This window comes from Dendrobates tinctorius, unplaced genomic scaffold (assembly GCF_039654945.1).
Source record: "Dendrobates tinctorius isolate UK_male_01 unplaced genomic scaffold, ASM3965494v1 ptg000206l, whole genome shotgun sequence".
NCBI lineage: Eukaryota > Metazoa > Chordata > Amphibia > Anura > Dendrobatidae > Dendrobates > Dendrobates tinctorius.
Genome location: NW_027361873.1, coordinates 2,615,087 through 2,640,951, shown reverse-complemented (window position 1 = coordinate 2,640,951; position 25,865 = coordinate 2,615,087). Strand labels below are relative to the sequence as shown.

The 25,865-nt window shown below is 49.8% G+C and overlaps 1 protein-coding gene across 3 annotated transcripts in view; it reads right to left on the bottom strand.

The window, feature by feature from the left end:
- LOC141057962 (AP-1 complex subunit beta-1-like) overlaps window positions 1-25,865 on the bottom strand; it is a 72,507-nt gene that overhangs the window by 33,376 nt on the left and 13,266 nt on the right. For all 3 annotated transcript variants that reach the window (XM_073554093.1, XM_073554092.1, XM_073554091.1), the window contains exons 5-9: window positions 18,361-18,565; window positions 16,764-16,793; window positions 9,482-9,627; window positions 9,272-9,401; window positions 9,002-9,086 (exon numbers count right to left, since the gene is read on the bottom strand). In XM_073554093.1, the coding sequence (XP_073410194.1) occupies window positions 9,002-9,086; window positions 9,272-9,401; window positions 9,482-9,627; window positions 16,764-16,793; window positions 18,361-18,565 (596 nt within the window). The remainder of the gene's footprint in view (window positions 1-9,001; window positions 9,087-9,271; window positions 9,402-9,481; window positions 9,628-16,763; window positions 16,794-18,360; window positions 18,566-25,865) is intronic.

Sequence of the window (25,865 nt, the reverse complement as noted above, 5' to 3'; positions counted from 1 at the left end):
GAATCCTTCTACCCAGGCTCGCATCCGCCGAGGCCTGCGCATGGATATTATGTTTGGCAAATGTGTGCAGGCTGGACCAGGTTGCTGCCTTGAAAACCTGTTTCGTCGAAGCCTGATGCCGAAGCGCCCAAGAGGCGCCCACCGCCCGGGTAGAGTGCGCTCTGTTCCCTGCTGGAATCGGCGTGCCTCTAATGCGATAGGACTCCTGAATAGTCAAACGAATTCATCTGGCTATGGTCGACTTTGAGGCAGCGAGTCCCTTCCTGCGCTCTTCAGGGAGCATGAACAGCGTGTCCGTCTGACGAAAGGGTGCCGTGCGCGACATGTACCTCCGGAAGGCTCTTACCAGGTCTAACGTGCGAAGAGCCTTTTTCCACACGGTGCACCGGTGCTGGACAAAAAGGCAAAACAACATCTTCATTAATGTGAAAAAGAGGACAAGACTTTCGGCAGAAAAGGAGGGGCTGGTCTGAGGACGACCCTATAGTTATGGAAAGTGAGGAACGGAGCTCGGCAGGATAGAGCCGCCAGCTCTGAAACCCGCCTGATGGAAGTGATGGCCACTAGGGGAACAACTTTCCAGGAAAGGTACCTCAAAGAGATATTCTGAAGCGGTTCCAATGGAGCTTCCTGCAGAACACTTAGGACCATGTTAAAAACCCAGGCGTCCATCTGCGCCTTATAAGGAGGTATCAAGTGGGACACTCGCCGGATGAAAAGTCTTCACCTGCAAATTGGTAGCAACCCTGCACTGGAACAGGACGGATAAGGCCGACATTTGTCTCCTACGGAAACCTGGGGCAAAGCCCGAGTCTAATGCTTTACCGACTGAGCTATCCGGGCTCTCTGAGCCCGACTGGAGAAAAACCAAGATATTGGGGATCGAGAATCTTAGCGGAGAAAAACCACGGCCTCGACAACAAGCAAAGAACACCTTCCAGGTGTGGTGATAAATTCATGCTGAAGCAGGCCTCCGGGCGCTAATAGTTGTAGCGACCACCTTGCTCCCGAACCCTGCCTGGGTTAGAATCCATGATTCAACGGCCCTGCCGTCAAACCCAGGGTCCATGAGTTCGGGTGGCACATCGACCCTTGAGACGGTAGATCAGGGCGCTCTAGCAGGCGCCCAGGAACGTCGGCGAGCAGCTGCCTTAGATCTGCATACCACGCTCGACAGGGCCAGCCTGGGGCCAGCAGAATCCCCGGCCCCCCTTTCCGTCTTGATCCCTTTGCTGACTCTCGGGAGTAGTGGCAGTGGGGGAAATAGATATGGGAGGCGAAACTGGTTCCATGGCAGAACCAACGCGTCCACCGCGAATGCCTGCGGGTCCCTGGCCCGAGCGACATATGTGGGCACCTTGGCATTCACTCTGGAAGCCATCAGGTCCACATCCGGAGCTCCCCACAGTTGACAAATCTGCTGAAGAACTTCAGGATGTAGAGACCACTCTCCGGATGCAAGACCCTGCCGGCTGAGGAAGTCTGCCGCCCAATTTTCCACGCCCGGGATGTGGACAGCCGAAATCACCGAGTGGTTTGCTTCGGCCCACTGAAGAACGTACCCCACCTCGCGCATGGTTTTTCTGCTGCGGGTGCCCCCCTGATGAATTATGCAAACCACCGCCGTGGCGTTGTCCGATGGAATCCGGACGGGGCGGCCTGCTAGAAAGTGATGAAACTTCTGCAGAGCTAGCCGAATTGCTCGTATCTCCAAATTGCTCGTATCTCCAATAAGTTGATCTGGAGGCGTGCCTCCTGTGGCGACCACCGTTTCTGGGTTGTGTGGTGGCGAAACACCGCTCCTCAGAGACTGGCGTCGATTGTCATTATCAGCCCATGACCTGGTGGGAAAGGTTTCCCCTAGGCCAGAGAGGAACTGGTTATCCACCATCCGAGCGACTGCCTGACTTGAGAGGACAGTTTGCACCACCGATCGAGCGTGAAAGGATTTTTGTCCCAGGCTGACACGAGGCGTGCTGCGGGGGGTGAAGGATGGAACTGGACGAAAGGTATCGCTTCCATTGCTGCCACCATTTTCCCTAGGATCCTCATCGCGGATCGGATGGTATGAGGGACTGGTTGGCGTAGTGTCCAGACTCCCCGCCAGAGACTAGCGCCTTTTCCTGAGGGAGAATTACCAACCCTCGGTAAGTGTCGAAGATCATTCCTAGGAAGGAGATCCTCTGAGCTGGCACAAGGGATGATTTCTTTGCATTGACCAACCATCTAAGCGGCAAGAGTATCTAGCGTGATGTTGACACCTTCCTCACATGCCTGTATTAACGGGCCCTTGACCAAGAGGTCGTCTAGATAAGGCAAGACGACTATGCCTCGAGAATGCAGTGTGGCCCTGAGAATTGCCATAACCTTTGTGAACACTCTGGGAGCCGTGGCTAGCCTGAAGGGTAGCGCTACGAACTGAAAATGTTGAACGCTGATGGTGAAACATAGAAGCCTCTGATGAGGAAAAAATGGGAATATGCAGAAATGCGTCCTGGCCTTAATTGACAGCCAAGTAGTCTCACTGCTCCATGACCGCTATGACTGAACGAAGAGACTGTATCCGGAAATGTCTGATCCTGATGAATTTGTTCAGAAGCTTTAGGTCCAAAACAGGCCTGACAGACCCGTCCTTTTTGGGAACCGCAAAATGGTTGGAATAGAACCCCTGAGCTCTTCCGTGTTCCGGCACTGGAACAATGACTCCGTTGTGCAGGAGCGACTTGATGGCTCCCAATTGAGCCCTTACCTGGGTATCCACCCTGGGAAGCCGGGAAAGAAAAAAACATCTTGGAGGGTATTTGACAAATTCTATTTTGTAACCTGAGGACACCAATTCTTTTACCCATGCGTCGTGAGCGATGTTGGCCCAGACGTGGTGAAAACAGAGTAGGCGGCCGCCCACTTTGCTGGTGTCTGGTAAAGATCTCAAGTCATTTGGCCGATGATCTTCAGGATCTGGGTCCCCTCGATCTGACCTTTTGAGCATGCATTCTCCCCAATGGGTTGGCTCTATATGACCTGCCGTTTCCTATCCTGGTTGGGGCGGCCTAAGGTGGCGGAATTGGGCCCCGAAGTCTTTTAACGCATGACCCCGGACCAGTCTCCTATTTGGGTCCCGGACCAGGCTCAGGCTGCTTAGCGGCCGCCACCTGACCAATGCCGTCACGCCCGGCCTAGAATGGCCGGTGGCACTGCGAAAGGCCCGAAAACGTGCCTGAACCGGGTGACGAAAAAACGGTTTAACCTTCTGGTGAGGGGGAAACCCGCTCTGTCCTCCTGTGGAGTCGGAGATAAGTTGATCCAACTTTTCTCCAAATAGGCGGCCGCACTGATAAGGCAGGGAAGTCAAGGACTTCTTGGAAGTAGAATTGGCCCGCCATGTCCTCAACCATAGGGCTTTTCAGATAGAGATTGCATTAGCGGCAGCAAGTGCTGAACAATTGGCCGCATCCAAAGACGTATTCATTACATAGTCTCCGGCTATCGCCATCTGACCTGCAACCTCCGAGATCTCTGCAGGTAGATCCTGCTCCTGCGCGACCTTGTTTAATGTTTCTGACTATGATATCAAAGCCTTGGCTACCCAAGTTGCTGCGAACGAGGGAGTCAGTGCAGACCCTGACTCCTCATATACTGAATGAGCTAGGCTCTCAATAAGGCAGTCCGTGGGATCTTTAATCGAGGAAACCCTAGGGACAGAAAACAGAGTCTTAGTGGCCAGGCGTGAAACCGGAGGATCCACTATCAGGGATTCCATCCATTGTTTACGGAGGTCCGGAGAAAACGGATACCTCGTTTCGAGTGCCTTTTAACCCAAGAAAACGCCGTTCTGGACGTTCTGTGCCGCTGCACTATGTCCTCAAACTCAGGGTGAGAGGAACAAATTCTGTGCGGCCGCTTCACTCGTTTACATGCCACTTTATGCCCCGTAGCCGCTGTGGTATCATTCTCAATCCCAAGGGTCTGATTGACAGCTTCTATGAGGCTGTCCACTGTTTCACGTGACTCTGGAGTGTCCAGGTCAAGGGGCTCGTCTGATTCGCAATCTGAGGTCTGCTCGCTATCAACCACTGGTGACGGGGAGCGAGAAGCAGATCTTACGGATGCCGAAGGCAACGGATGGACTGGGCGACACCGTGTGGATTCGTTTCCCCCGGGTCTGCCTAGAGTGAGAGCGGCCCCTGCAGGCCGGAGGCTTCTGTGAGGTGGAGGTTCCCTCTAAAGGCGGCGAGACACTGTCCCTGCCCCTATCTGGGGCTTGAAGGGATTCTATTGCTCTCGTAAGCGACGCCATGTACTGTGACAGTGATCGGGCCCACTCCTGGGGATTTGACACATTGGTCGCGGTCGCAGGGGAGGGCTCCTGGGCGCGTTTCGATTCGCAGGCTTCGCATAAATGCTTGCTCTGCATCCGCGGAAATGCAGCCCGACAAGAGATGCATGCCACGTAAAAGAACGTGTGCATCTTTGCTTTTTTCGGACATGCTGTATCTGTCCGCTGCTAGGGATATTTTCCCTATAGCGTGGCCTCTCAGGCAGCACTTTCCCCAGTCCTGTGCTGCCCCCCCCCCCGACCTGGATGCTTCCTTTAAATCGCGCGCCGACATCTGTGGCGCGCATCAGCCTGTAAAACCGCTCAAAGGGCGGTACTTCCACTTTGCGGCCTAGCCCGTGCTCCGAAGCCTCGATTTTTACCGCCGCCGAGTGCGGGGCGGGCTGCCGGAAGTGACGCGCGGCCCCGAGGGCGGAACTTAGCTCCGGCCGAAGCCACAGGGGGGGTCGCGGTACCAAAAAAAATGGCGCTACTGACCGGCGCAGCATTCCTGTCTGACGGATCCAGCCCTTCTCTTGCATGGCTAGTGGACGCCACGAGGCGTGCTGCAGCTGTGGGCTCCAGCCCGAAATCTTCGCAGGAGCCCTCCCCGACCCTCTCCTCACCGATGATCCTCTTCAGCCTGAGCGCAGGTAAGTGAGGGGGTCTTTGATAAAAAAATAGGACGGTGCAGGCACCCTAGCACCATCTAACCCCTTCAGGGGGTGAGGAGAGGGACCGTCCGCCACCTTGCAGCACCGCCGTCTAGCGTTGGTGGAGCAGTGGGGGCCGCACAGACTAGTCTTGTGCCTCTGTGCAAGCCCATGGTTTCAATACCTAGGGGTGGACAGGGCTAAGTCTGGCATAATGTCCCACGTCGCGGGAAAGGATACGTGGAGGGATACTCGCACGTGCTCGCCCGTTGATGGTTTGGGGAAATCGGATCCTTTCAATAGGATGCGTTGCCCCTGTCTCATCTTCATAAAGTAACAAACAAAAATAGAAGTCTGGGGAAAAGTCCCAGATATATCCTTCGGGGCGGGAAAGTATACGCGGAGACGATACTCAACGCGTGCTCGCCCGTTGATGGTTTGGGGAGATCGGACCCTTTCAATAGGATCCGTCGCCACTGTCTTATCTTCATAGTAAACTAGCAAAAAAATAGTCTGGAGAGATCCAGACCGTGTGTGCCTCCATAGGACACTAAGCAAAAAACTGATTTCCGCCAGCAATAGGGGCGAGGGTGTATACTGCGGAGGAGGAGCTAACCTCTTTTATTCACTTAGTGTCAGCCTCCTAGCGGCAGAAGCATACACCCACAGTATTTGTGTCCCCCAATGAGACGAAGGAGAAAGTGTATTTACCGTGATATCCACGGATTTCTCACAGGCTGGAAGGGATGGACCCTTGATCAGCAGGTCCTCCAGATACGGCAGTACCACCACTCCCCGAGCGTGGAGAATGGCCATGACAGCCGCCATGGCCTTGCTATAGACCCTGGGGGCGTTGGCGAGACCAAAGGGCAAGGCAACGAACTAGAAGTGTTCTTCTCGAATTGCAAAACGCAGGAACTGCTGGATAAGGACTCTCCCTTTTGCATGGAGGCGACACCGATCGGAGGAATTCCATTCGGAATCACCGTACTTTGACAAACTGATTTAACAGCTTGAGGTCCAGTATGGACCGCATCGTTCCTTCCTTCTTTGGAACCACAAAGAAAGGGTTGAATAAAAAAATCGCTCAACCATTCGTCTTGAGGGACCAGAAGGATGACTCCGTCCCTTTGTGGCGCATAACGGCCCGAAGGAAGGCTGTGACTGAATGACAGCAAACAGCCGCCTACTTTGTCGGTGTCTGCCGGATACCACAACAAGTCGTTGAGTAGAGGATCTATGGGATCTGCTTCCTTAGATACAGATGCTGTTGGCCTGGGTATAAAAGAGCGGTTAGGTCTGTGAGAGACCTGGGAACCTCTGTCTCCACGCGGGGACCGACCTGATCCGGAAGAGAAAATTGTGGAGGACCAGCTGGAGCTGTTGCGAAAAAGGTCGAGAAACGAGTCAGCTGTTGATTCTGAAAACGCCCGGGCAGCCCCTTGTTGTGGAAGAAAATTACTCTTTCCCCCCGGAAGTGTCAGAAATGAGCTGATCTATAGTTTCCTGTCCAAACAAGTGACCAGTTTGATACGGCAGAGAAGTCTCTGCAGGTGGAATCTGCCCGCCAGTCGCGTAGCCATATGGCTCGAGATGTAGACTGCATTAGCGGTTGCCTTAGCAGCGCAATTAGCGGCATCTAAAGAGGAGTCTACTGCAAAATCCCCTGCGTGAATTATCTGCTTGGCGACACTGGTTGTCTCCGGAGGAGGATTGCTACGTTGGAAGGCAGAAATCTGCCCAAGTGGCCATTGCCTTAGCCACTCAAGTCGCTGCGAAAGATGGGAAAAAGGCCACTCCTGAAGCTCCAAAAACTGAACTGGCGAGGTAGCCAATTTGACAATCGGAGGGGTCTCTGACTGAAGAGCCCTCAGAAACGGATCGAAGAGTTTAAGGAGCAAGGCCCAATACAGGAGGATCCACCGAGGGGGACTGTAACCAATCCTTCATTAGATCTGGAGTAAAGGGGTATTTAGCCTCGATAGGCTTTTTCCCTGTGAACCACTTATGTGGTCGGTTCCTACGTTTGTAGACAATGTCCTTCAACTCCGGATGGCTGGCAAATACCCTGCATACACGTTAAGTCTTCTTAAAGGAGATAACATGTTCCAGAGCAGGAATATTCTCCTCGTCCAACATCAGAAACTTGTTGACTGACTCTGTCAGAGAATCAAGCGATTCATGGACATTTGGGGAATTCTGAGGGACTGACATGTCAGACACGAATTCAGAGACATGTTCTCTGTGAACATTAGGAGAGGGAGAGCGAGAGACAGAACTCGCCGATGCTGAATCGCGAGCCTGACTAGGGGACGCGTCATAGGTCTGCTTTCTAGAGACCCGAGGATCCCTTGAAAGAGCACGGCCCCTGCTGGCGGACAGTTCCCGGCCGTCGCCAAAGCCCTCCTCGGGCGGTAAAGACGCATTCTGACTTAAAGAGGATTCCCGGAGGAGTCTATAGCCTTGGTCAGTGACTCCACAGACCGTGACAAGGACGCGGCACACACAGGGGGACTAAACGCAGGGAGCACCTTGCAGCGGCGGCGGATGGCGTTTTAGCACAAGCCGGGTTGCAATCCTTGCACAGCGGATTAGTCTGGGTACTGGGCAAGGCAGTCTTGCAATAGGTACCAGCGGTAAAGAACGCAGTACGCTTCTTATTAGCCTCCTTTTTTGCTTCCTTAGACTGAGACATAGTACCCGTGAAAGGGTTACAAGCAGAGCCTGGGCTGCAGCTGCAGGGAATGTGCAGCGAAGGGGTTAAGCTTTTCTCCGAGAGCAGATGCAGCTTACCGCGGTCCTGACGCTGTGTCCCTGGGAGGAATATCGGTGGCTTTGTAGCGTCACCAGGTGTTGTCTATCCGTGCACGCACCCCTACAGCCGTCACAGAGCCCGAGGACCAGAGAAGGGGTTAAGGACATGGCACCTGAGACTAGCAGTGCGCCTCTCGTACAGAGCGAGAGGCACCAAAGACGTGGCCGGCAGCGCTGACAGTGGGCGGCGCCATGTAAATTGCGGCCTAGGAGGCCGAAATGCCGGGGACTAAATTTTTGGGCCTACCCGCGGCAAGCGCCAGGTGAAGGGCGAAGCCGTGACGGGGAGCTGGTATGCCGCCGCTGAGACTCGGTCAGCGCTTCTCCCAGGGACCAGGACCCGACCCCATACCTCCAATCCGATGCTCGCGCCGTCTGCGCTGTCCAGGAGCCTGCAGGTTTCATCCCATCTCAGATCCTGAGGTAAAAAAGCTCCCGGGCGATGTAGCAGAGCTGGAGAGGTTGTTACAGGGGTATTGCTCAATCGATCCACCCTATGGGCAGGGGGATGGAGAGCTATGGGGCTGATTCAGGGCATCCAAAAGCGCGGGTCAAATCTTCTCCGTGCGTTCCCCCCTCATATCCGTAAGGGGTACCGGGACCGTAAAGGTACCATCGCCATAAGAATCAGCCCCAGTCGTCGCAGGGAAGTGTACGGGGAGGTATACTCGGCGTGCTTTCCTGTTGTTGGTTCGGGGGAAGAGCAGGCCGTAGAAAGGAACCGTCGCCCCCTTCACTCCATTAATTAAAAAATAAAAATTTACAGAAAATTAAAAAATAATAAATACGGTGGGGTCTGAAGCCAGACCCAAGTGTCTCCCACAGACACTAAGCAATAAGTGGGGAATTCCCAGCCAGCGTGAGGGTGTATACTGCAGGTGAGGAGTTAACTTTTTCCTGTCTTTACTTGGTGTCCTCCTAGTGGCAAGCAGCATAACACCCACTATCTGTGTCCCCCAATGAGGCATAGAAGAAAATGTTAAAATGCACTCACTGATGGATTCTCAGTTAACCCATTCTGCAGTCAGCAATAGGCAGTGCAAAAATTGGGATACAGAAAGCAAGTGTGATTAGTGCGATTTATTTATGGGGCGACAAAACTGTCACACTCGCAAGCACAGCAGAAAAGAATACAAGAACCACTAAAACACCGCAGCTAGGTTTAGAAATGAAAAGCCTTATTTTTTGGGGAAATTACTGTTGAACTGTGAACACTCACCCATCTTTCCATCTTCCACAAAGAGAATGTGAAGTGGATACACAACGCTAAAGTAAAATACGTCAATGTTGTTTTTTACTGCCACCTGCGGGAAAACAGAGTACTGCATCAAACCGCAAAAAAAACATTACGCCAAGGTTCATAAATATTGGATGTTGTACCGATGTCACGATAAGCAAAAAAGGATGATCTTATTTCTAGACAGGGAGAATCCTACATACACAGATTAACATGCAACACTATGAGCAACAATGAAAGCGGGCGATATACCTGCAAGTTATTGAGAGGCTCCATTTTCATCACAGACCCAACTGTATTTAAAGGGAGAGAGACTTCTGTAGATTGGTTGAGGGCCAAGGGAGTGAGAATCTGGAGTGGAGCCGCAGGGGCCAAGCCAAAGCTGTCAAAGTAAATTTAAAGGGTTAGGCAAAATGAATAAAAACAGTTGTCCCAAATGCTTTACTCTGGCCAACTCTATACCTGTTGCGATTGAACTGTATGGCAAAGTCACTCATGACCTGAAGGGCTCGATTGGTAAACTGCAAATCCATGAATACTGCACCGGACCTTCTAGCAAAAGTGCCACTGATTTCCAGGCCCTTGCCTTTCATGGCATGTAACCATACCTGTCATAAGGAAGCAGAAGAGTGATGAGCAGCTACCCAGGCTGCATGGGAGGGAAGAACGGACAACTAAAGTGCACATGGTTTCTTTTAGCAGCCTTTAACCAAGCTTTCCAAGCTCCCCTCTCCCCCTAAACGAATGAGAAAAAGTAATTCTGACACCGCATTTTGGGTTTTCTTTTGACTCCCTTCATCTGTGTGGTAAAAAAAATGACACGTAAAAAAACGATTCTCTGGAAAGTTTACGGGAAATCAAACTTCAACAGTTTTGGTTTGTTTTTTTTAATGTAGGCGGAATTTTTTTCAGAAATTTGAAACATGGATTTTTGCGAGTACTCACCGTAAAATCCTTTTCTCTGAGATGTTCATTGGGGGACACAGATACTGTGGGTGTATGCTTCTGCCGGTAGGAGGCTGACACTAAGTGAAAAAAAGAGGTTAGCTCCTCCTCCGCAGTATACACCCTCGCCCCTATTGCGGGCGGAAATCAGTTTGGTGTCAAAGCAGTAGGAGGACAACAAATCAGCTTTAATACAGGTACAACATGTCCAAAGGAAAACACCACCCTTATATCAAATAAGTAAACACATTCATTTAAACAAGAGCCAACTGGCTAATAGGGTGGGTGCTGTGTCCCCCAATGAGCGTCTCGGAGAAAAGAATTTTACGGTGAGTACTCACAAAAATCCATGTTTCTCCTTCGTCTCATTGGGGGACACAGATACTGTGGGACGTCCTAAAGCAGTCCCTGGGTGGGAGATTGACTCACCGATCCAAACTACATGCACCTCCTGTTTAAAGGTGCACCACCGTTGCTTGGAGAATCCTTCTACCCAGGCTTGCATCCGCCGAGGCCTGAGCATGGATATTATGTTTGGCAAATGTGTGCAGGCTGGACCAGGTTGCTGCCTTGCAAACCTGTTCCGTCGAAGCCTGATGCCGAAGCGCCCACTGCCCGGGTAGAGTGCGCTCTGATCCCTGCTGGAATCGGCGTGCCTCTAATGCAGTAGGACTCCTGAATAGTCAAACGAATCCATCTGGCTATGTTCGACTTTGAGGCAGCGAGTCCCTTCCTGCGTTCTTCAGGGAGCACGAACAGCGTGTCCGTCTGAGGAAAGGGTGCCGTCCGCGACACGTACCTCCGGAGGGCTCTTACCAGGTCTAACGCGTGAAGAGCCTTCTTCCACACGGTGCACCGGTGCTGGACAAAATGAAGGCAAAACAACATCTTCATTGATGTGAAAAAAAGAGGACACGACCTTCGGCAGAAAAGGAGGGGCTGGTCTGAGGACCACCTTATACCTATGGAAAGTGAGGAACGGAGCTCGGCAGGATAGAGCCGCCAGCTCTGAAACCCGCCTGATGGAAGTGATGGCCACTAGGGGAACAACTTTCCAGGAAAGGTACCTCAAAGCGATATCCTGAAGCGGTTCCAATGGAGCTTCCTGCAGAACACTTAGGACCATGTTAAGAACCCAGGCGTCCATCGGCGCCATATAGGGAGGTATCAAGTGGGACACTCCCCGGATGAAAAGTTTTCACCTGCAAATTGGTAGCAACCCTGCACTGGAACAGGACGGATAAGGCCGACATTTGTCTCCTGCGGAAACATGGGGCAAAGCCCGAGTCTAATGCTCTACCGACTGAGCTATCCGGGCTCTCTGCGCCCGACTGGAGAAAAACCAAGATGTTGGAGATCGAGAATCTCGAGAAACACCGCAGCCTCGACATCAAGCAAAGAACACCTTCCAGGTGTGGTGATAAATTCATGCTAAAGCAGGCCTCCGGGCGCTAATAGTTGTAGCGACCACCTTGCTCCCGAACCCTGCCTGGGTTAGAATCCAAGATTCAATGGCCCTGCCGTCAAACACAGGGTCCCTGAGTTCGGGTGGCAAATTGGCCCTTGAGACGGTAGATCATGGCGCTCTAGCAGGCGCCCAGGAACATTGGCGAGCAGCTGCCTTAGATCAGCGTACCACGCTCGACAGGGCCAGTCTGGGGCCAGCAGAATCGCCGGCCCCCCTTTCGTCTTGATCCCTTTGCTGACTCTCGGGAGTAGTGGCAGTGGGGGAAATAGATATGGGAGACGACACTGGTTCCATGGCAGAACCAACGCGTCCACCGCGAATGCCTGCGGGTCCCTGGCCCGAGCGACATGTGGGCACCTTGGCATTCACTCTGGAAGCCATCAGGTCCACATTCGGAGCTCCCCACAGTTGACAAATCTGTTGAAGAACTTCGGGATGTAGAGACCACTCTCCGGATGCAAGACCCTGCCGGCTGAGGAAGTCTGCCACCCAATTTTCCACGCCCGGGATGTGGACAGCCGAAATCACCGAGTGGTTTGCTTCGGCCCACTGAAGAACGTGCTCCACCTCGCGCATGGTTGTTCTGCTGCGGGTGCCCCCCTGACGAATTATGTAAACCACCGCCGTGGCGATGTCCGATGGAATCCGGGCGGGGCGGCCTGCTAGAAAGTGATGAAACTTCTGCAGAGCCAGCCGAATTGCTCGTATCCCCAATAAGTTGATCGGGAGGCGTGCCTCCTGTGGCGACCACCGTTTCTGGGTTGTGTGGTGGCGAAACACCGCTCCCCAACCGAGGAGACTGATGTCAATTGTCATTATCAGCCCATTACATGGGGGGAAAGGTTTCCCCTAGGCCAGAGAGGAACTGGTTATCCACCATGCGAGCGACTGCCTGACTTGAGAGGACAGTTTGCACCACCGATCGAGCGTGAAAGGATTCTTGTCCCGGGCTGACACGAGGCGTGCTGCAGGGGGTGAAGGATGGAACTGGACGAAAGGTATCGCTTCCATTGCTGCCACCATTTTCCCTAGGATCCTTATCGTGGATCGGATGGTATGAGGGACTGGTTGGCGTAGTATCCGGACTCCCTGCCGGAGACTAGCACCCTTTCCTGAGGGAGAATTATCAACCTTCAGCAAGTGTGGAAGATCATTCCTAGGAAGGAGATCCTATGAGCTGGAACAAGGGATGATTTCTTTGCATTGACCAACCATCTAAGCGGCAAGAGTATCTAGCGTGATGTTGACACCTTCCTCACATGCCCGTATTGACGGGCCCTTGACCAAGAGGTCGTCCAGATAAGGCAAGACGACTATGCCTCGAGAATGCAGTGTGTCCCTGACAATTGCCATAACCTTTGTGAACACTCTGGGAGTCGTGGCTAGCCCGAAGGGTAGCGCTACGAACTGATGAATTTGTTCAGAAGCATTAGGTCCAAAAACAGGCCTGACAGACCCGTCCTTTCTGGGAACCGCAAAAAGGTTGGAATAGAACCCCTGAGCTCTTCCGTGTTCCGGCACTGGAACAATGACTCCGTTGTGCAGGAGCGACTTGATGGCTCCCAATAGAGCCCTTACCTGGGTATCCACCCTGGGAAGCCGAGAAAGAAAAAACCTTCTTGGAGGGTATCTGACAAATTCTATTTTGTAACCTGAGGACACCAATTCCTTTACCCATGCGTCGTGAGCGATGTTGGCCCAGACGTGGTGAAAACAGAGTAGGCGGCCGCCCACTTTGCTGGTGTCGTCTGGTAAAGACCTCGAGTCATTTGGCCGATGATCCTTAGGCTCTGGGTCCCCTCGACCTGGCTTGTTGAGCACGCATTCTCCCCAATGGGTTGGCTCTATATGACCTGCCGCTCCCTATCCTGGTTGGGGCGGCCTGAGGTGGCGGAATTGGGCCCCGTAGTCCACCCGGAGTCTTTTAACGCATGACCCCGGCCCAGTCTTCTATTTGGGTCCCGGACCAGGCTCAGGCTGCTTAGCGGCCGCCACCTGACCAATGCCGTCACGCCCGGCCTAGAATGGCCGGTGGCACTGCGAAAGGCCCAAAAACGTGCCTGAACCGGGTGACGAAAAAACGATTTAACCTGTTGAGGGAGAAACCCGCTCTTTCCTCCTGTGGAGTCGGAGATAAGTTGATCCAAAAATAGGCGGCCGCACTGATAAGGCAGGGAAGTCAAGGACTTCTTGGAAGTAGAATCGGCCCGCCATGTCCTCAACCACAGGGCTTTTTAGATAGAGATTGCATTAGCGGCAGCAAGTGCTGAACAATTGGCCGCATCCAAAGACGCATTCAATACATAATCTCCGGCTATCGTCATCTGACCTGTGACCTCCGAGATCTCTGCAGGTAGATCCTGCTCCTGCGCGACCTTGTTTAATGTTTCTGACTATGATATCAAAGCCTTGGCTACCAAAGTTGCTGCGAACGAGGGAGCAAGTGCAGACCCTGACGCCTCATATACTGAACGAGCTAGGCTCTCAATAAGGCAGTCCGTGGGATCTTTAATCGAGGAAACCCTAGGGGCAGATAACAGGGTCTTAGTGGCCAGGCGTGAAACCGGAGGATCCACTATCAGGGATTCCATCCATTGTTTACGGAGGTCCGGAGCAAACGGATAACGCGTTTCGAGTGCCCTTTAACCCGAGAAAAACGCCACTTTATGCCCCATTGCCGCTGCGGTATCATCCTCAATCCCCAGGGTCTGATTGATGGCTTCTATGAGGCTGTCCACTGTTTCACGTGACTCTGGAGTGTCCAGGTCAATGGGCTCGTCTGAGTCGCAATCTGAGGTCTGCTCGCTATCAACCACTGGTGACGGGGAGCGAGAAGCAGATCTTACGGATGCCGAAGGCACCGAATGGACTGGGCGACACCGTGTGGATTCGTTTCCCCCGGGTCTGCCTGGAGTGAGGGCGGCCCCTGCAGGCCGGAGGCTCCTGTGAGGTGGAGGTTCCCTCTAAAGGCGGCGAGACACTGTCCCTGCCCCTATCTGGGGCTTGAAGGGATTCTATTGTTCTCGTAAGTGACGCCATGTACTGTGACAGTGATCGGGCCCACTCCGGGGGATTTGACACATTGGTTGCGGTCGCAGGGGAGGGCTCCTGGGCGCGTTTGGATTCGCAGGCTTCGCATAAGTGCTTGCTCTGCGCCCGCGGAAACGCAGCCCGACAAGAGATGCATGCCGCGTAAAAGAACATGTGCGTGGCTAGTGGACGCCGCGAGGCGTGCTGCGGCTGTGGGCTCCAGCCCAAAATCTTCGCAGGAGCCCTCCCCTCTCCTCTCCTCAAAGATGATCCTCTTCAGCCTGAGCGTAGGTATGTGAGGGGGGTCTTTGATAAAAAATAGGACGGTGCAGGCACCCTAGCTCCATCTAACCCCTTCAGGGGGTGAGGACAGGGACCGTCCACCTTGCAGCACCGCCGTCTAGCGTTGGTGGAGCAGTGGGGGCCGCACAGACTAGTCTTGTGCCTCTGTGCAAGCCTATGGTTTCAATACCTAGGGGTGGACAGGGCTAAGTCTGGCATAATGTCCCACGTCGCGGGAAAGGATACGTGGAGGGATACTCGCACGTGCTCGCCCGTTGATGGTTTGGGGAAATCGGATCCTTTCAATAGGATGCGTTGCCCCTGTCTCATCTTCATAAAATAACAAACAAAAATAGAAGTCTGGGGAAAAGTCCCAGATATGTCCCTCGGTGCGGGAAAGTATACGCGGAGACGATACTCGTGCTCGCCCGTTGATGGTTTGGGGAGATCAGACCCTTTCAATAGGATCCGTCGCCCCTGTCTCATCTTCATAGTAAACTAGCAAAAAAAATAGAGATCCAGACTGTGTGTGCCTCCATAGGACACGAAGAAAAAACTGATTTCCGCCCGCAATAGGGGCGAGGGTGTATACTGCGGAGGAGGAGCTAACCTCTTTTATTCACTTAGTGTCAGCCTCCTACCGGCAGAAGCATACACCCACAGTATCTGTGTCCCCCAATGAGACGAAGGAGAAAAATAAATAAAACTAAGATGTGTTTTGCCCTACTTTTGAGACAGATTTTTTTTTTCACTTTCCATAGAGGTGTGAGAAGTTTTGGATATTTTTTGTATGATGTTTTTATTAAGTACCATTTTGGGGTACAGATGATGTCTTGATCACTTATTATTTTGTGAATGGCAGTTAGTCAAAAAACAGTAATTCTGGTGTTTCAATTTAATTTTTAACTTTTGTTACTGTAAGGATTAAAAAAAAAAATCAGACTTGTCAACTCTGTGATACCAAATATGATTATTTTTTTTATTTCTAAGCTTTTAATGGAGGAAAAACAAGGGAGGAGGGGGGATTCCCACTAATATTTTAAATTTGTTATATTTTTTCTTAGTTTGGACTATGATTGCCCAAAGGAAAGCATGGGCCGGATCGCGCCTTAAGAGAGACTGACAGCGGCATTTAAAGGGTTATACAAAAATGATCAAACCTAGCTCTGGTCACTGCTGTTAGCGACTTACGCTAGCTGTACATCCGTGCTGTGTTTGACCAAACCTCCGACTCTTCAGTGGTCACTACTGAGCATGTACATAAAGTGCAGCACAGATTCATCTCACCTAAACCTCCGACTCCACAGCACTGGTCACTACTGAGCATGTACATAAAGTGCAACACAGATTTATCTCACCTAAACCTCCGACCCCACAGCACTGGTCACTACTGAGCATGTACATAAAGTGCAGCACAGATTCATCTCACCTAAACCTCCGTCTCCACAGCACTGCCTCACTACTGAGCATGTACATAAAGTGCAGCACAGATTCATCTCACCTAAACCTCTGACCCCACAGCACTGGTCACTACTGAGCATGTACATAAAGTGCAGCACAGATTCATCTCACCTAAACCTCTGACCCCACAGCACTGCCTCACTACTGAGCATGTACATAAAGTGCAGCACAGATTCATCTCACCTAAACCTCCGACTCCACAGCACTGGTCACTACTGAGCATGTACATAAAGTGCAGCACAGATTCATCTCACCTAAACCTCTGACCCTCGGCCATATCAGTAATCTGTGGCCGCTGGACTGGAGCCCAGAGAACCACCTTCTACCTCTCGTAATCATGGTTCAGCTTTTTATTTCATAACACCAGGCTAACTAATCAAAAGAACATGCCATCGTGTAAGAGGCAGTTCTCAGGGCATCTCTCCAGCGGCCATAGAATACTGATGAAGCTGATGGACCAAGACCTGTAAATCGAATTGCACCAAGTCTAGTCATAATCCAAGGTTAAATGCTAGTTAAAAGAAGTGACAATCAATGGGAATAAGGAATTTTACTTACAGACAGATTTGGACCGGTGTCAGCACCAAGCTGTAAAGTAAAAAAATTTATTTATAAACTTAAATGGTCTTTACAGAACTACCCTAAAGCCCCCAAGATGTGATGATGATGCCTAGTCCCTGGTGTGAATGTGTACCATGATTGGAATTTTAAAGGGTTCAAAACTACCCCAACAACCCATGCACCATAGACGCATACTTCTCCCTAGCATACCCCTTCTGAGTCTTCCACAATCTTTGAAGTTGAAGCAGATGAGAAGGGAGGCAGAGCACAGGCAACCAGAAACAGGCGGGGAGACACACAGAAAAGCCGAACAGCAGGCAGGAGCAGCCAAGGAAAGAACAATAACAGAAAGAGAAAAGAAAAATGATAGAAAGGATCAGCCGGATACACTATGGAGGAATGAGGAATTATTTTCAAAGCAAATTAAAGAGATTTAAAGGGACTTCAGACAATATTTGGCAAAACTTCATTAAAGAGATAAGAGGATGTTATGTGTCACAATTTAGTCCCTGAGCTCTGATACTTTATGATTTAGTCCATAGATATCAGTCCATATAAAGAGGTTGTCGGGCGCAGCACACTTCCGCATCAGTAGGCAAGTGGTGATGATGATGCAGGTAACATGCAAGTGTCCTATTCATTAAAATATCAGAATAGAAACCAAAGGTGGGTCGTCTTAGCTGCTGATGGAGATCCGAAAGAATGGTCTAGGAGATAAAAGTAGAATGGTCCAGGATACATATGTATGGGGTTATATCCTGATGAAGAAGTGTGAAGACTTGGAAACACAATAATAAAACCGCATCAAGTCTACTTTGTATCCTGGACCATTCTTTCGAATCTCTATTAGCAGTGCAGACGACCGACCTACTGTTTCTCCCCTGGAATTTCAACATTTTTGACTAATTTAAGCTTGATCCTTGTTGTGCGATACACAACTTTACCAGATGAGCAATTCCCTGCACCTTATTGTTCTTTGTCATAGGATAAGACTTTGTGCTTTTTGCTCCTGAACCTTTTCCTACATTCATTAAAATAGGACATCTCTTCCTATCAAAAATTCACGCGCTCTACGAACGCAACTTTATAAGCGCCACACACATCACGATGCGGGAGTGAGCAGAGCTTGGCAAACCCTTTAACAGTGGAGGGCCTGAAGTGGAGGTGGTGTTGAGGGCATGAAGACAATATGGCAAACATTGAGCATATTCTGTCCTGTGCCATGGCTATATATTATTGACATAGAAATGAAAAGTCACTTCTTAAATTGTCTGTCAGTGCATAATGATTGTTCAAACCAAATATGGCTGCTCACTGCTTCACGGCGCGGCCAATCATTTATATACACCTTCCTACGTTCTTGGTTTCCATCCTTCTCTGGCCCTATGAAGCCAGAGCTATCAATCAAGCAAGGGGGAGGTGGAAATTTAGGAAAAACAAGTAGGTGGATAGCGTATAAAGGATTGGCTCCGCCGTGAAGCACCGAGCGGCGGGACTTAGTTTGGATGGTCGTTCTGTGCTGACAGAGTCCCTTTATATATCCCAATTCCTATATTTTAGATGGTAAATAGAGGGGCTGACCATTATTACGTACCAAAGTGTCCAATCCACCACTCAGGAGATCCACTCCACCCAACGGTACAGAACTAGTAGTCAGGGGAGGTCCACTGACTGGTGGTGCTAGATCAAGGTTTAGGAGGTCACCCAACAGATCGCCCTGAGATGGGATGACTGACGGGTGCGTTTCTGCTTGGGCTTGCACTGTGGTAACGGCATCTGGACTCTCTGCACTCTCGCTGCTGTGGACAAAAGGGAAGTTAATTAGCAATGGTCTGTCTGTAATTTAACCCTACATCTTTCACATAGGATCTCATGTCTGGTTTTTATGTAGTGACAAAGATGCTTTTATTTTGGCAAACGAAAAGAGCAGTTCAGATTTCTATACATGCATATAGGGCCGTTGTCTAAGACTAAGTACTCGCACACTAGTATGAGCTATCACATACATCAGTTAGATACAATGCTAACCAGAATGGGACATACATGAGACCCCATGGTTATAAACCTCCCCAAGCAGCCAACTTTTATTTTTGCATTTTTGTTTTTTCCTTCCCTTCTTTCAAGAGCCATACCTTTTTTCTTTTTCTGTCTACATAGCCAGAAAAAGGGCTCGTTTTTGGTGGGACGAGCTGTAGTTTTGATCGCCACCATTCACTGTGCTAAAGAAAAAAAAAAAAAAAACACAGGGAAAATTCCAAGTGCGATGGGATGGAAAAAAAAAATGAAAGGATTCTGTAATTGTTTTTTGGCTTATATTATTTCTATAGGTTAGTATCATTATGGCGTGTCAAACTGGTCCAGGTTTTTTTTTTTTATTATACTAGTGGTGAAAAAAAAATACGGAAATTTGTTTAACAAAAAAAAAAAAAAATAAATAAAATTTTTTGTCATTGTTACTTTTATTGTTTTCCAAGACGTGTAACATGTTTGTGTCTAATTTTTAGCGGGGCAAGTAGATGTTTTTTATTGCCACCATTTTGAATGATACGTTTCAATTGCGTCTTATTGCACTTAATTGCAGCAACCAAAAACCAGAGCTGGGTTTCTGTTCCCGCACCGGGACGGATGGTATCTGTCATGCATTTAAACCATCACTGCGTGTAAACACGCAGTGGTAGTTCAGCTCCAACAGCTGTCTGTGACAGCTGAGAGGCACGACAACGGGTGCAGGGACCCAAGCCTTCGGTCTCCGCACCTAGATCGCTGTCATTGCACAGGAGATTGTGAAATATCAGCACTTTCTGCCTGATTAGTGCAGCAGCTCAGCACTGCCAGTGGCTGAGGGTCTGCAATAACAGCCAGGAGCTGTGTCCACGCCTCCCCTGGCTGATTGCAGCGTTCAGGAGGGAGGCAGAGGGACCTCATCGCAGGGCCCGATCGTTGCCATGACGACCCCTGGGTTATCAAGCTACGGAAAGCCTCTGAGACCATGCTCACAGCATGATGCCAGAAGCTTTAAGAATAAGTATAATGCAGTGCAATGCTAGTGCATTGCAGTGCATTATACCTTCAAAGTGAAAAAAGTGAAAGTCCCAAAAAGGGATTACCATATTTTTCGCTTTATAAGACGCACCCCCAAATTTGGTGAAGAAAAAGAGAAAAAAAATTTTTTTTAATGTTAAATGGAGGTGTGTCTTATAATGCCAGTGTCCATCTTTCAAATCATATATATGTCCCTCATCCTGGTATCTATATAACCCCCATTCTGGTACATGGCCCCTTTGTGCTGGCACATAGCTCCCCCATCTAATCCTTGATATGTCCCCCCGGTCACTATATGCCCCCCTGCTGATGCTGACATGCACATGCCCCCCCGTCCCTATATTCCCCCTGCTGGCATGCACACAGCACCCCCCATCCCTATATTTTCCCCTGCTGGCATTCCCCCCGTCCCTATATTCCCCCCCTGCTGGCAAGCACATGATAAAATAAAAAAACAGTTAACTCACCTTCCGATGATGGCTCCGTGTTCCCAGCTCCCCCATGACTCTTCCTGTGTCTGTGCTGATATCCAGGAGCTGCTCATACAGGCATTTCATTGTAGCTGCAGGACCTTCCATCACATGACCGCAGTGCTGCACACTGGGAGTCACCTGACCGCAGGTCCTATTGGCACAGACACAGGAAGAGCCAGGGGGGAGCTGGGAGCACAGAGCCATCATCAGAAGGTGACTATATTGACGGCCCGGGGGGGGGGGATGGTTGCAGGCACATGCAATATGCGCTGCTCCCCTGTCCACCAACTCTGCGCCGCTTCAGCACCAGGGTGATGGACAACAGGTGCATTGAATATTACATGAGCCTAATGAGCGGGAGCACTGAGTACCCGCTGTCTCTGCAGCCCGCAGCCAAAAACACCCCAGCCCCCTGACACCACTCCAGAGCCGCCCCCCCTCCTCTACAGCACACATTCGGATTATAAGACGCACCCCCCACTTTCCCCCAAAATTTGGGGGAATAAAAGTGCGTCTTATAATCCGAAAAATACAGTAGGTAAAAAAGTAAACATTTTTTAAAAAAAACGTGAAAAAAATAAACAAAAAAGTACACATTTGGTATCGCCGTGTCCATAACAATCCGATCTATATAAGTGTTAACCCCTAGTTAAACAGGAAAAAAGAAATATAGCTCCAGCTGCTTGAAATTCTTCTTTATTAAGTGGAATAAAATTGACACATCATAAGACTCTCCATATAACCACACCAGGACAGGAGGAGATGAGGCTACGCGTTTCGACCTACATGGTCTTTATCAAAGCCAAACTCCGCACCCATCGCAAGTCAGATATATATGTAATCAACCAATGAAATTACTTGCATAGATCACATGACATCTTCGACAGGTCCTTTGCATGAACAAGACATGACATATAAAAATGCATCCAACAACACAAAAATTAAATTAAAACATTAAATCATGTCTTATTTAGGCCATTCGGATGTCTAGTGTTTAAGTGATAGATCCAAAATGCCTCTCAGGTGAGAAGGCAACGTCTGACGTCTCCTCCCCGAGATGACAGGTTCACACGCTCCCTGTACCTTAAAGTTTGATGTGTTTCTGGCATGACAATCATTAAAATGCCTTGAAGCTGCTGAGATATTTCTTTCAAAATTATTTATGTTGACTATATAAAAAAAATAGTCCATAAATTTTTACTTGTTTTATATGAGGATGAGAAATTAGCGCAGATCTTGGCATCCGGTGTAAATGTGGTATCTAGGAGAGCTCCTTCACTGGGGAATATCTTATCTCCAAGCATGTTTTCATTGAATAGCAAAGAGTCTAAAGAAAATTGGCTTACCACTAAAGGTTTTTACAAATGTGGCGCAAATATATGTAAAATGTGCAAACATGTGCAGGTATCTAAGGAGTTCAGTAATAGTGATCACACTTCAGTTTTTAAAATCAAAAATTACATCAATTGTAACTCATATAATATAGTATATAAAATTAATTGTGATCAATGTAATTTGTCCTATGTCGGGTGTACGTCCAGACAACTAAAAATACGGATCAGGGAGCATTTGCATGATACAGTCAACATAAATAATTTTGAAAGAAATATATCTCAGCAGCTTCTAGGCATTTTATTGATTGTCATGCCAGAAACACATCAAACTTTAAGGTACAGGGAATTGAGCGTGTGAACCTGTCATCTCGGGGAGGAGACGTCAGACGTTGCCTTCTCACCCGAGAGGCATTTTGGATCTATCACTTAAACACTAGATATCCGAATGGCCTAAATAAAAGACATGATTTAATGTTGCACTACTGTTAAATGTTTTAATTTAATTTTTGTGTTATTGGATGCATTTTTATATGTCATGTCTTGTTCATGCAAAGGACCTGTCGAAAATGTCATGTGATCTATGCAAGTAATTTCATTGGTTGATTACATATATACTGTATATCTGACTTGCGATGGGTGCCGAGTATGGCTTTGATAAAGACCATGTAGGTCGAAACGCGTAGCCTCATCTCGTCCTGTCCTGGTGTGGTTATATGGAGAGTCTTATGATGTGTCAATTTTATCTCACTTAATAAAGAAGAATTTCAAGCAGCTGGAGCTAGATTTCTTTTTTCCTGACGTTGATCTGTACGGGGCTCCGTGATACTGCTTACTGGTGAGCTGGCTTTTTCCGCTAACCCCTAGTTAAACCCCTTCAAAGAATGCCGTAAAAAAAAAAAATTGTGTGTAATCATACCCCTTGGAAAAAGTGAAATAAAACACGATCGAAAAGATAAATAAATAAAAGTATCACTGAAAACTCCATCTTGTCCCGCAAAAAACAAGCCACCATACCGCTCCATCAGCAGAAAAATAAAAAAGTTATAGCTCACAGATTAAAGCAATGCTAAAATTATTTTTTTCTATATATTTTTTATTGTGCAAAAGTGCCAAAACACACAAAAAAATATAAACGTGTCATCGGTGTAATTGTACTGACCCGAAGAATAAAATTGCCTTATCAAATTTGCCACACGCGGAACGGAGAAAAAAAAAAAAAAAAACAATTCTTGAATTGCTGGTTTTAGTTCATTCTGCCTCCACAAAAATCAGAATAGAAAGTGAACAAAAAAATGTCATGTGCTTGAAAAAGATTCCAATAAAAAAGTCAGCTTGTCGCCCAAAAAACAAGCCCTGACATGACTCTGTGGGCCGAAATATGGAAAAATTGTAGCTCTCAAAATATGGCAATGCAAAAAAAATTCTTCTTACAAACAAAGCGTCTTAGTATGTGACAGAAGCTAAACATAAAGGATATAAATCTGGTAACAAAAAAAAAAAAAAGAAGGAAAGAAGGGGAAAAACATGGATTTTTGTGAGTACTCACCGTAAAATCCTTTTCTCCGAGACGCTCATTGGGGGACACAGAGACTGTGGGGTGTGTGCTTCTGCCGTCTGGAGGCTGACACTAAGTATACAAAAAAAGAGTTAGCTCCTCCTGCGCCGCATACACCCTCGCCCCCAGACCGGGCGTAACTCAGTTTAGTGCATAAGCAGTAGGAGAACGCGCCTTAAACTCAGGCAAGAAATTATACGTCTGAAAAAGGGACCACCCTGATCCTTACATAAGGATTTGTATAATTCAAAATAAACAGATGCCAACTGGCTAATAGGGTGGGTGCTGTTTCCCCCAATGAGCGTCTCGGAGAAAAGGATTTTACGGTGAGTACTCACAAAAATCCATGTTTCTCCTTCGTCTCATTGGGGGACACAGAGACTGTGGGACGTTCTAAAGCAGTCCCTGGGCGGGATCTTAGCTCACCCAATCCATGCTATTTTGCGCCCCTGATTAGAGGTGCGCAACTGCTGCCTGGAGAATCTTTCTTCCCAGGCTTGCATCCGAGGATGCCTGGGTATGTACGTTATAATGTTTGACAAACGTATGCAAACTGGACCAGGTAGCTGCTTTGCACACCTGTTCCGCTGAAGCCTGGTGTCGCAGTGCCCATGAGGCACCCACTGCTCGAGCCGAGTGTGCCCTGATCCCTGCCGGAACCGGCGTGCCACTGATTTGATATGATTCTTGGACTGTCAGACGAACCCATCTGGCCAAAGTCGCTCTGGACGCAGCGAGTCCCTTCCGCCGCCCTTCTGGAATCACGAATAGAGAGTCTGTCTGGCGGAATGGCGCTGTCCTTGTCACATATCTCCTAAGGGCTCTTACCAGATCCAGGGTGTGCAATGCCTTTTCTACCCTATGCACCGGTGCCGGGCAAAACGAGGGTAAGACAATGTCTTCGTTGATATGGAATGCAGAGACAACCTTCGGCAAGAAGGGGGGAGCTGGCCTTAAAACTACTTTATCCTTAAAAAAAGTCAGGAACGGCGGTTTACAAGATAAAGCCGCCAGTTCCGAAACCCGCCTAATAGATGTTATCGCTACCAGAAAAACGACCTTCCTGGACAGGTAAGGTAAGGAGACTTCTTGTAACGGTTCGAAGGGAGGCTCCTGAAGGGCCCTGAGCACTAAGTTCAGGTCCCATGATTCCATCGGTGCCTTATAGGGGGGTACTAAATGTGCGACCCCTTGCATAAACGTCCTAACCTGCCAGACCGAAGCGACCTTTCGTTGGAAAAGCACCGACAGGGCCGAGACTTGCGTTCTGAGCGAACTCGGAGCCAATCCCGCGTCCAGCCCTGCCTGCAGAAAAGCCAGTACGTTGGGGATCGAAAAAACCAGAGGAGCCACTCCGCGATCCCTACACCAACGGAAAAACACTTCCCAAGTCCGATGATATACCTTCGCCGAGGAAGGCTTTCGGGCACTCACCATCGTGGCCACCACATCGCGCCTGAATCCTGCCTGTGTTAACAGCCAAGATTCAATGGCCACGCCGTCAAACACAGGGCCCCTAAGTTCGGATGGCAGATCGGCCCCTGGGACAGTAAGTCCGGCCGATCTGGGAGACGCCAGGGTACGTCCACCACTAGTTGAACCAGATCTGCATACCAGGCCCGCCGAGGCCAGTCTGGGGCCAGCAGAATTGCTGGAACCTTCTCTCTCCTTATCTTTCTGATGACTCTTGGAAGCAGAGGTAGCGGGGGGAACAAGTACGGGAGCCGAAACTGGCTCCACGGAAGCACCAGAGCGTCTGCTGCGATTGCCTGCGGGTCGAGGGATCGAGCGACGAACCTTTGAATCTTGGCGTTCTCTCTGGATGCCATAAGGTCCACGTCTGGTGTCCCCCACCGTTGGCAGATCTGTTGAAAAACCTCGGGGTGCAGGGACCACTCCCCTGCTGCGACCCCCTGTCGGCTGAGAAAATCCGCCGCCCAGTTTTCGATTCCCGGAATGTGCACCGCTGAAATTACCACGTGGTTTTTCTCGGCCCAACGCAGTACCAGCCCGACCTCGCGCATGGCTGCCTGGCTGCGCGTGCCCCCCTGATGGTTCACATACGCTACCGCTGTAGCATTGTCCGACTGAACGCGCACCGGCCGGTTTGTCAGCCAACGCTGAAAATGTTGCAGGGCCAATCGTATTGCCCGTATCTCCAGAATGTTGATCGGGAGAATTACCTCCCGAAAGGACCACCGCCCCTGGGCTGTGTGACTCTGGAAAACTGCTCCCCAACCCTGCAGGCTTGCATCGGTCGTCACCACCAACCACTGTTCCGGGGGAAAGGGTTTCCCCTGAACCAGAGACGAGTCGCGAGTCCACCACTGGAGTGACCGTCGGACCGGTGGAGACAAACTGCACCGATGATTGAGGGAAAGCAGCCTTCGGTCCCATGCTGACAAGAGCGCATGTTGAAGCGGACGGAGATGGAACTGGGCAAACTGGATTGCCTCCATCGCCGCCACCATTCTGCCCAACACACTCATGCCGTACCGGATGGATCTGGAGCCCGGCTGAAGAAGGTTCCGTACCCCCTGTTTGATCCTTTGCGCCTTGTCCTGAGGGAGGATCACCAGCCCCTGGGTGGTGTCGAAAACCATGCCTAGAAATACGATTCTCTGAGCCGGAACCAAGGACGACTTGTTCCGATTGATCAGCCAACCTAGGCGGGCCAGGGTATCCAGAGTGATAC